Source organism: Onychomys torridus, chromosome 9, assembly GCF_903995425.1.
Source record: "Onychomys torridus chromosome 9, mOncTor1.1, whole genome shotgun sequence".
NCBI classification, from domain to species: Eukaryota; Metazoa; Chordata; class Mammalia; order Rodentia; family Cricetidae; genus Onychomys; species Onychomys torridus.
Genome location: NC_050451.1, coordinates 91,653,025 through 91,665,038, shown reverse-complemented (window position 1 = coordinate 91,665,038; position 12,014 = coordinate 91,653,025). Strand labels below are relative to the sequence as shown.

The 12,014-nt window shown below is 40.0% G+C and overlaps 1 protein-coding gene across 1 annotated transcript in view; it reads left to right on the top strand.

The window, feature by feature from the left end:
- Positions 1-433: 433 nt before the first annotated feature.
- Positions 434-12,014, top strand: part of Ednrb (endothelin receptor type B) — a 28,945-nt gene continuing 17,364 nt past the window's right edge. Inside the window, exon 1 of the mRNA XM_036199447.1 lies at positions 434-1,157. Within this exon, the coding sequence (XP_036055340.1) occupies positions 675-1,157 (483 nt within the window). The 5' untranslated portion in view covers positions 434-674. The remainder of the gene's footprint in view (positions 1,158-12,014) is intronic.

Here is a 12,014-nt window from a genome sequence, read left to right as displayed (position 1 = left end):
AGCCTGGGGCTTCCAATTTGTAAGCCGGTAACTAACCACTCCGATTTAGTGTTGAAATTAAAATCTGTGAGACTGGATCTTGCTCTGAGGCTTCCCGCTTGGCTTAGTAGTTTGGGGACTTGGAAATAAGTGCAACTTAACACGTTACAGCGATTCAAACTGAGACTGTGTTGTAAAGCGACTGAGTGAAGTCACTGGGAAAACAGGAGAGTTGATGCACACAGTCTTTCCAGTTCGTGCTGAGTGCATTGATTCATGCCCTTGCCCGCTAGGTGCCTTCATGCCGGGTCCCCACGCTTAGCTTCTTCCCGGCAAACACGAGTGTTCTTTCCCTGGGACACCCAGCCTCCCCTGTCTGAAACACCCTTGTCAAAATGCTCCGCCCCGCCGCGAGTGGTCTGTGGCAAGGCCAGGAGCTGGGGATTAAAACGCAGAGAGCAGGGTCAGGAAGGAGACTGGATGCGGGCGGGCGGGTGGCGCACACCCAAGTTCCCCATTGGCGCGCAAACTTAAGTTACTGTTACGCGGGTAGTGGCGACCGGGCTAGTGTGAGTGTTGCAGAGGCGTGGCTGGCTGGGGTAGCTGACAAAAGTGTCCTGTCTTCATTCCCGTGTTGGTCTCCAGACTGAAAACAGCGGAGCAGCTACCGGACTCTCACTGGAGCAAGCTGTAACATGCAGCCGCCGGCAAGCCAGTGCGGACGCGCCTTGGTGGCGCTGCTGCTGGCCTGCGGCTTGTTGGGAGTTTGGGGAGAGGAAAGAGGATTCCCACCTGCCCAAGCTACACCGTCTCTTCTGGGGACTAGAGAGGTAATGACGCCACCCACTAAGACCTCCTGGACAAGAGGTTCCAACTCGAGTCTGACGCGTTCCTTAGCACCTGCGGAGGTGCCCAAAGGAGGGAGGGTGGCTGGAGTCCAGCCAAGATCCTTCCCTCCTCCGTGCCAACGAAATACTGAGATCAGCAAGACTTTTAAATACATCAACACGATTGTGTCCTGCCTCGTCTTCGTGCTAGGCATCATCGGGAACTCCACGCTGTTGAGAATCATCTACAAGAACAAGTGCATGCGAAATGGTCCCAACATCTTGATTGCCAGTCTGGCTCTGGGAGACCTACTACACATCGTCATCGACATCCCCATTAACGTCTACAAGGTAACGCACCTGATGTGAGGGGCTGGGAGCGGGAAGGGGGCGGGGAGTCGGTAAGTGAAACAACCTCTAAAGTATGGGGGAGGGCTTCCTCGAGAACACTGCTCCTCAACTACTAGTGACCACTGAACCACATTTTCTTCTGAGTTTTTTTCTCAGCCTCTGTCTGACAAGTGTAGCGTTTTGAGCAGTAACATTGCTATAATTGGAGACCTGTTACGAAAGAAGAATTGGAGTTCTCCAACCCAAGCATCCTGAATCAGGGGCTCTGGAGTAGATTATCTCAGTTATATATTTTTAAAAATCCTTTCTATGGGACTATGACAAAACTTAACGTTTGAGGATCACAAGTCCTGAAGTCAGTCTTTCTAGGTACAGTCTCTAAAAGTCTGGTCTACTAACTGAGAGTTTGCTAGGAATGCAAATCTTCCCCAAACAGATTTTACATCTTTAGACGGGCAAGATAATTTTAGAAAGCATTGTTTTGAGGACCCAGAAAGTAGGGGTCCAGTAAAGTTTTAGGAAACAAATGGCTTAGAAGAAAGAGGCCCGGACTGGTGAGTAAGTAAAACGTAATTCTTTGCTGCAAGTAGCCTTGGATACTCTTCATGGAATAAATATGTTCAGTTAGATGTGTTACTTCCTTTATCCATTCCAGCAACCCACAAGCAGACAGTTATTGCCATTTTACAGATGCCTAATCGGAGGCTCCATGAGGTAGAGGCGGCCATCAGGCTCCAGTATGTCAGATCCCAAAATGTAAGCCTCCTGATACTATCTCTGTTTATTTCATGGACAAGACAAAGGAGAACTCTGCCATAAAGTCTACAAATTTTTCAGTAGTAACATTGCTGTGGTTTCCACAGCCCTCAGAAGAAATAGGCTCAGAGAACAAGGCAGGACATGAATATCCACAATGTTGACTCCAGGTGGTTTTGGAAGTCGGGAGACATCCTGTCACCTGTGAATCTCATTTTCTTCCACTCCCCAATAAAGTTTCTAGTGCCCACCTATAACAAATTTGTGATGTTAACAAAAACAGACCAATTGAGAGAACCAGAAATGTCTGGAGTTGTACAAATGTGTAGCGCTGCTTCCCGTTCTTAGCAATAGAAAGTCACACAGAGTAAAAACAACCAAAGTGTAAAGGTATGAGAGTACACTTTGTGGACCTGTTGAAGGCCAACCCTGGCCTCTGTACAGAGTTGGGGAAGGTCACATGGAGAACTACAACCTAAGTGACAAGAATCATTATCACAAGACAACCCTTGACATTTCCCTTCATCAGTCTCTGGGAATCCTAATCCCAGTAGCCACATTTTAAGGGAATTCCAGACATTTCTGAGGCTTAGAGATGGGACATAGATTAGGATCCAGACCCTGGAAGGAAGTGCTACCAGAAATTTAAAGAAAAAAAAAAAAAGGAAATACTAAAATCTGAGGTAGCAAATGCTTTGACAAACTATGGGTTTGTCTGGAGACATACAGGCTGAACAGTTCCTTATGTGTAGTCAACTCTGGGAGGATCAGTAGTCAACTCTGGGAGGATCAGCAGTGACCCCACTCACTTACTTCTTATAGAGTGGTAGGTGGGGTCTTTCCATGGTGGCTGAGGGAAGCATGTCAGTTCAACTCTTCAAAACTGAGCTGAGAAGCTTTGCAGTGGAAAGTGTGAGAAATTTAAAAACAGCTGCGATTAGAATCTACTTTTGCTAGGCATGCACAGAAAGTTGATGGAAGTTCTGTTGGGAGCAGCCTTGATTGACCTATATGTTTAACCAAGTTACAAGCCTCCCTACATCACCCAGCCATTGAACGGTTGTGTGGAAGGTGGGGTTGAGAACATTTTCTTCCCTGGTGTTGCCATCAGACCAGATATAAATTGACTCTTCTAAGACCACTGTGCTTTCTGTCTGGTCAAATGACACTTTTGATAAACCTGAGAATACCTGACTGAATGTGCAAATTTCTTTTCAAAGTTTGTCTTTTATTTCCCTGGGAAGTTATATCCTTTACCCTGAAGCTATTCAATCTACTAAAGCTGTGTTTTTACTTCTGAAACAAACTGATGAGTCATTATATATAAAACTAAACAGTTAGTCATCTAAATCTGTCTGAAACAAACCCAAGTCATCAACTTGGGTCCCACAGCTATGAGGGTCAGTATGAATTCCTACAAATCCTGTATTGTTGCCTTTGGTTTAGTTTGAGGCACTAACGGTGGCCAGTATTTATTGGGCAATATGTACTCATTTTATTTAATTAAATTACTTATATGACATGACTCAGAATGTGTTGCTATCAACCCTGATTTAAGTCACTGAAGAGGTGAAGAAGTAACTTGCTTGATATCACACCATTAGAAAGTGATTACTCTGGGCTTGAACCCAGTTTATGTTGTCCTAGAACCTGTGACCTTCCTTATCACACTATACTAAGAATGCTAAAACACAGCACATCCTTCTCCAGCCTGAACTTCCTTTACCTCAGCTTGAGTGCATAGGTGGAATTGTGACACATGATCACATTAAGTAAGACACATGGTAAACATTTTCAGAATTCATTTGAAATGTCAGAATTGAAGTCTAGGAGTCCTTTTCAGATAGTCTATAATATACATTGTTAGTGGGTGCTATTCTAAAGACTATTTACCAAAACACCTAAAATGAATTAAAAGTCATTTTATTCCCCTAAAAAAGTTATGGCAGCAAGTAACTTTTTAAAATATATCTTTAGAATTTCAGATCATTTGGCATTATCATTCCTAAAGCATAACTTTAGTGAACTGTGACTGCTGTTTGAAATGTCTTCCAAAGTGAGAGCTTTGGACTGCTAAAGAAGTAAGCTCTAACTCTTTGACAGGTTGTTACAACTCTCTGTGGAAATCCAATATATACAATTTGGGGGGATTCTGAGTCCATCAGCTCTTTATTGATATGCACTCACAGCACAGAAGTGTCTTTTTGAATCTATTACATTCATCTGAAGGTCAATAAATACAGAGTTCCAAAATGCTGACAAACCACAGAATGTCACAACTCTTGTCAACCCTTGAAGTCATTCTAAAATGTGGGCAAGGTTTTACATGAATTCTGGCAAGGAGCTGACGACCTTGGGAAAACTGTCTGCCTTGCCATGCCCTGCCATTCCCTGCCATACTTCTTTATAGCACAGGGTCCCTAGAAACTTTCCATTGGAGCCATTTTGCCCTGTGGTATCCTTTATCAAGAGGACCCTGTGCTGATGCCAGGGGAGATTTTCAAGAAACTAAGAAATCTGAAACTATTCAACACTTCAAACACTCATGTAAACTATGTGAGAAACAATAACTTCTTTGAATCCTTCACACTGGGATGCACAAGGATGAGCTTACATTCTAGAACATAAAACAGATGAAAACACGGAAAATCCAATCATCCACAGTGTATATTTTAAAATGACACAAGGATATGATACCAAATGTCATATGAATTTGTAGATAAATAAGTAGACAGATAACATGTGGCCCTGGGCCTAGTGCATAGTAAGCAAATAATAAAAGCTATTAGAATGTTTGTGTTTGTGTATTAAAATAAGAAGGGAAATTGATGTTTGGAGTGTTTTCTTTTTCATTTTCTGTCATTACAAACATGACTATAAATAATTCATACACACAAATTTGTACACATGCATATGTGTAATTGCCTCTAAAGTGTAAATCTCTAAAACTACAATTACTAAGTCCAAAAGTGTATGGATTTGAAATTTTGATAGATTTTGTCATATTGTATGTTACTAGTGTACTCTTGGTTCTGACCACTACCTCAAATAATACCTCTACGTTGATATGAATATCTTAACATCTGTGATATGCTTGTGTGTATAAGACAACATGGTGTGTATATACACCTGAACTAAAAGCTACTGTTCAAATACCCAATATAAGGCTTAATCTCTCCTTATTCACAAGCTGCTTACTATGAACTTCCTACTTATACTAAAATGATGGAGGCATCTACTTTGTTACATATAAGAACCCACTGTCTGACCATTGAGTTGCATTAGCCCAAGTATCAAAGCTATGTAGAAAGCAAAAGAGTTGAGAATACCTCTGGATGCTAAAGTGATGTAATATTTTACTGATTGACTGCTCCATTGCTTTGATTTGGTTTGGCTTAGCAGTAAAATATTTTAAAAAGATTGATGGATGGCTGGGGATAGATTTTTAAGTTCTTAAGCAAATAATGACCTTTTGAATTAATTCTGTATTTTACTTAAAATGTAGTTCTCTTTTGTATTGTACTTACAACAATAACTGAATATATATAATAATTGCTTCCTTTTTATGTAAGCAAGTTGAACTTTATAAACCCTGCTTGTAAACTGGAAGGCATATTGGATTTTTATGTTAACTACTGTGATAAGGATCTAAATGGAATCTGTGTGCAGTGGTGGTCAAGAGCTTAAAATTAACCTAGGAACACACTGGAGTGATGTTAGATGGCCTTGCTTTTAAGACTGGGTATGCCACCATAAGAGAGAAAGAACTATAGAGACATAGTCCTGACAGGTAACATTTCTGGTCTTTAACATCTATTCAGGTATGTTGGAGCACACATAACATTAAACTGCTGGCCTGTAGAAATGTAAGAGTCCTTCACTGAACCCTCAAATGAGTTTTGAATGAGGTGATCATGGTAGGAAGTCAGGCATTTTATTTTTGCTTGTGACACCATCAATTATCATTATGAACAAATTCACTTTTCTCACTACCTTACATAGATCCCTTGTAGTTCTTAACAAATTTGAGTAAAGTTAACTAATTGGAAAAGTAAACATTGAGGGACCAGCCTCAGAGTTAACTTTTGAGGTAACAGTTTTTCTTCCAGTAAAGGTGAAGAAAATGTAGACACAGCAATAGAAGAGGGCTCAATGTCACTGGGAGGGGAGTATCATCATCCTCCAAATTTAATAACAATGCTCTCATTACCAGTCAAGTAACTGAGATATTTCAGTAATATCTTGGTGCCATTTAAAGACACTGTGATAGCAGAAGCATTTTGTGCCAAAAATGAAACCAAGGTGATCTTTGAGATTCATTTATTTAAAAGAGAAAAAAAGGAAGACCCAATTAAGCACATGACAATTAGTCTCTTTGGAAAAAAAAAAAAAAGCTAATACGTGGGAAAGCTATTGTCTCTGGGTGACTTGAAATCTATTAACAAACAGCTCTATGCACATTCCATATAGTGGCTCCACCAGTCACTAAGAGAGGAATGCCTGTGCACAAGTGATGTCATACAAAGGACATCAGATCAAGGGGCTTTTTTCCACTTAAGAGTTTCTACAAATGTCTAAATATAAAGAAGCAGGAAAGTTGATCCCTTCTGTTTGAGGGTGTTGGCCAAACCAAAGAACAGATCAGTAGCAGATTCAAGTAACCCAGAAACTGAAGACGTCACATCCCCAGTGGACTGCTTCACATGTTGGCTGCAGATTCCTTTGACAAAACACTTAGCAAGCACTAGGATCTTCACAGTGAAAGCTTACATTTGCCTTTGAGCTGACACTTGAACCTCCATGAATTGAAGCCTCTAAAAGTGCTGTGTAAAGTTTCTCTCAATATTGTAAGGTTTATCTATCAAAGGCTTCACATTATTTTCTTTCCTTATTCTCATAGAGTGAGTTGTTCAAAATTGAAAATGTTTTCATAGTTGTACAAGATGATGACATGGCCAAGCTCTTGTGTCAAGGCCAAGACACTCTGTTCTTCAATTCACAAGGAAAACCATATAAGGTTATCTTTGTGTAGCTAATATTCTATAGTTGATTATTTTTAGAGAAACATGTCAAATGCTACTAAATGATTAAGTGATTTAGAGTGTGCTGACAGAGAAAGCCTGAGCTGAAATAAGATTTTAGCTGTAATTTATGATGTGAAACAGTCTCCTTCAGAACTTTGCAAAGTCTTCAAGAAGTTGGCTTTGTTTCTAGATGCATACCACTGTGGTGTCTGAGTATACCTTGGTCCAAACATGGCTTATTTCAGCCTTCTGTATTCTTGGTGGTTTATATTAAGTTCTCACTCTTTTCTATAGACTCTCCAGTGAAAATGTAGAACAAGAAAATGACCAAAGCATGGTGGAGAATGTGGGAATGTGAGTGGAGAGTAGAGTAGAAAAGGCTGGTAACAATCATTCTTGAGGCAAAAATGTATCAGTCAAGTTGACTGAAGCTTTTTCCCAAGCAATTCTCCCATTTGAGGGCTCCTGCTCCACTCCCCCACTTCAATTTCACTGTGGATTCCAGGAAGAAGACAAACTAACCTCAGAATGTTTACACTGTACACAGCCTCCTTCCCCTCACCCTGTGATTTAAAGGGCTTTCGGGTTCTGTAGAATTCAGACATCTGAGAGTAGATTATCAGTGTCCCACAAGTTATTATACAGACAGTGCTGTGCCTAACTATGGTATGAAATGACTCAAAAGCCTTTGTTACATTCATTCCATCTATGTTTATTCTGAGTCCTGTGGCTATAAGGACCCCAGTTCTCCAGTCTCTTTAGGAATTGGGGGAGGGGAAGACTTCTTAGGAGATCCAGCTCAGATAAACGAACCTAATGGTTTTGCTATTTCTCTTAGCTGGATTTCTTAAGAATATATAATATGTCAAGAAATCTTTTAAGCACAAACTGTGGATATGTTTTTAAGTTCAGATAATGGGACAGTAATAATCTTTATTTTTCTTTGCCATGCTTGTTGCTGACTTAGAAACAAATTTCCCTGTAATAGTCATAGTGAATATGTTTAAAGTAAACTTGAATTTCTCCTAAGAAGCGTTTTCAATATTTTGATATTTCTGATTTTCTTAGAGATTTGTTACAAGCACTCTATTTGACACCACAAAGCCAGCATTCCATTCAGTCATGAGGGGAATGCTCTGATGTGTCAATAGATAAAACAGGTTCCCAGGGCCCCTGCTTTGCACAACTATGCTTGTCACTGTGCACATTGGGATCTACTTAAGTGTTGCCCTGAGGGGCACTAGTTGATATAATTTCTGGCCACACATCTCTAGCCCACATAGCCTAATGTTTAAGAAATTATTTTGATCCAGGCTAAGAGCTTGTAATTTATTCTTATCCCTGAAGGCATGGGCACAGTATTTATAAATGCTATGGACTTAGCCTGAAAGATAGAATAAGTTCTTTCAGTGTATAAATAAAATCAGACATGGATGTCCATGAGTGAGACTGTCCGATCTTATTAAAACAGTAGTTCAACTATCTCCCACCAAAATAAAACTTATCTGCTACAGGAAACTGAGATTGAAAAAAAGAAGAAGAAGACTATTTTCTTTCCCAAAGTTTGGACATGTAACCAACCCATTATTCCCTTATTGTGGCACTTATACAGTAAAAGCTCTTCTCCAATGCCAGGCATTTCAAACACATGTTCGAAGCTCATGGGACACAAGCAACTGGCTGTTTATCCTATGCATTGCTCACCCACCCTCTTAGAGACCATCTCTTAGCACCTGTGTGTACCAGCACTGGGGTCCATCCAAGAACACAGGATCTCTCTGCACAGTGAGAAGCAGCAGAGCCTGCTTCATGTCAGTCACTTCCTTGACAGCTCTGCAGTAGGAAGACAGCTGTGGGAGAGGGATTACCTTTCACCTCTTCCTGTCAGCTGGGAAAGCCAGAACTCAACAAGACCTCAGCTCACCACTGAGCCTTTATCCCAGAGGTCCTGACTCTGTGTCGGAGAATCCAATCAGCTAGGTAGAAGATACAAAGGGCAAACACAAACTGGCCTCTCCATTCTCTACAGAATATATCTACAATATGAGACCATAAGCATTATGACAAAGCTCAGCATCAATTTCTGTCTTACCGTCAAATTCAGTCACTTGTTCACTCATTTTTATTCAACATGCATTTAATGAATGACCGCCGTGTGCCAGGCATAGTTCTGGGTACTCTAGGTGTCATAAAAACATTCTACAGGAATTTTTACTCAAAACTCAGCAGACACTCCTAGTTTTAAAAATGTAAAAAGAAAATGGTATGTGTGGTTAATGAGGTGAGTGAGCATTTCTTTGTGCATGATGATTAGCTTTGGTATTTCCTGGCTTTATGGGCTTGATTCCTTTTGGCATGAGCTGGGTATTAACAGGTTTTCCCCCCATTTAATTCTCAAGAATGTAATTTTTAATTAAAAAGAGAAATTAAAAATGTAAAGCTTTTTGGAATGATTTTGTATTTGTTTAATAACCTTATAGAAAGTATTTGTTCCCTATTCATGTTACTTATCCTTTTAGAAAAAAATTTTACAGCTATGTAATATAAAAATAATTTCATAATTTGATATTGAAATAACTTACTTGGGTTCTCATGCCTTTTCTTTCTAAACTTAGAAAAGATTATAAATTAAAGACATGAAAGTGGCCATATTGAGTACAATTCTTATAATCAGCCTGGTGGTGTCTATTTTCAATTTACTGTTTATTCGTTTGCTTTTATCGCTCAGAGGAAATGTGCTGTGGAATCAGTATAAGCAAGCCTCAGGGAAAACAGGCCAGTACAAACACAACGTGCCATTTTGTCAAATAAACACCACAGTGCAGTGCCTGTGGGACCCATCACTAACAAAAGCTATTGAATTAGGTAAGACAAAATGAAGTAGAAACTGGTGTCAGTTACAGGAGTTGTTGCTCACTGGCCCACCATGGTGACAATTACATCACATATATCATATATATCTTTTTTTTTTTTTGGTTTTTGAGACAGGGTTTCTCTGTGTAGCTTTGGAGCCTGTCCTGGAACTCACTCTGTAGATCATGCTGAACTCGAACTCACAGAGGTCTGCCTGCCTCTGCCTCCCAAGTGCTGGGATTAAAGGCATGCGCCACCACTGCCTGGCTCCAACTTTGATTTTTTAAAAGTATCTGTAAGTTTAATTTCTGTAGAAAGGACACACTGACGTTCTTCTTTTTCTTTCGTGATGGGGATTGAACCCGGGATTTCACACCATACTAGGCTTGCATTCCTTCTACCGTAATAGCTTCAGATCAAGACTGATTTTTTTAAATCACATTTGTTTCATATTCAACATCAGGTCAAACCCCTAAATTATCCAAATTAAAGAGGTAAAACCCAGAGATAATAACAAAAATTAGAAATAATAAATGTGTTGTTGCTGCATTTAAAATAAAGTTGCTTCTTCTTCAACTAAAATATATCAGTGTCCAGTGATTGGTGAGTGAGATTTCCATATATCACTAAAAATGTCTAAAAATGTCCACTCACAAGGTTTTAAAGACTCTGTCTTGGTTAAGAGTAGGTGTCTGGCAAAGTTTACAGGTTTTCAATAAAGATCCAAGCGTTGAAGAAGTGGATATCTCTACAATTTCAACAAGCCCCCAAAACTGACTTTCCCAAAGATAACCACCTGAGACCATGTGAATGACAGAGCTGAGCACCTATAGTGGGCATGGATTCTGTCAGAGGGCAGCAGACTTTGCTGGGTCTCCACAAAACCTTCTGACTTTTCTTTTTCTGGGTAGATAGCTTAAGGGTAGTGTCTAAATAGAGAAGATAGATCAGGCATGTCATTTAAAACGTCGGTTTGGGGCTTTGTAGAGGAGAAGCCCTAGAGACACCCTGAAGTTCTCTTCATCATTGTAGGAAAGCACTGAAGGGAGCAATGGTGTGCAGGCTTTCCCCTCTCACCTCTCAGAACAGCAGCTGCCAGTTTGGAACTGAAAGTGGGAGATGCCGAAGGCTGATGAAAAGTAATGCTCTCTTCTTTGTAGCCCCTTTCCCTTCTAAATTGTAGACTGGAGAGCAGTAATCACTCAGCTATGATTAGGCTCCTTACTATCTCTCTGTTGAACTAGAGCAACACTGTTACAGTTTCAAGTTTATGTTTGCCTGTCTTCTGTGATAGCACGGGTCAGAGGTTGTGCTGCAGGCCTCCCAGTGGTATGAAGAGCAATAGTCCAAAGCCTCAGCTGAGCCAAAAATAATATTAAGCTAAAAACAGATCCCAGATGCAGGACAAAGCTCATTTTCATTGGTCAGCATCCTTTCTCTTTGTTGAACTGAGCACTCACATGTCTTGATTCTTCTTATGGCTAATACCCACCTGCAAGGTGGCAGTATTAAAATATTTAGATACAGTTTGAGAAAGACGGAAAAATTTTTAAACAACCATATATTTGAATATGATATGAGTAAACAGCTTGAGATTTAAACCAAGTCTCTTCACAAAATGAATTGCTAAATAAACAAATGAGTGGATAGAAAAGTGATAGATAGTAGATGATACTGATGATAGATGATGATGATGAAGATAGATAGATAGATAGATAGATAGATAGATAGATAGATAGACAGATAGACATATAGACAGATAGATAGATAGATGACATATAGAATGGGAAACTAAGAGTATTATGAAGCTGAGAAGTCCCACTATCTGCCATCTACAAGCTCAAACATGGTAGTATATCTCCATCCGAGCCCAACAGTCTGTCAACCAAGGGAATCATTAGTTTAATTCCTAGTTCAAGCACCACATGAAATGAGAGAAATCCACGATCAAGCAATCAGGCTGGAAAGAAAGAAAGAAATTATTCCTTCTTGCACCTTTTTTTCCATTCAGACTCTCAATAAATTGGCTGATGCCCACTCACATTGCAGAAAGTAATCTACTTTACTAAATCCAAAGATTCAAACGTTAATTTGAGGTCTTGAATATTACCTCACATGAGCCGAACACTGGATTTAATCCCTGTTAATGAACATACCATTTCACTCAAAAATAAGGTTGTGTTAGTCCCCCACCCCCACCCCACAATGTCTGCCAGTCAAGTAG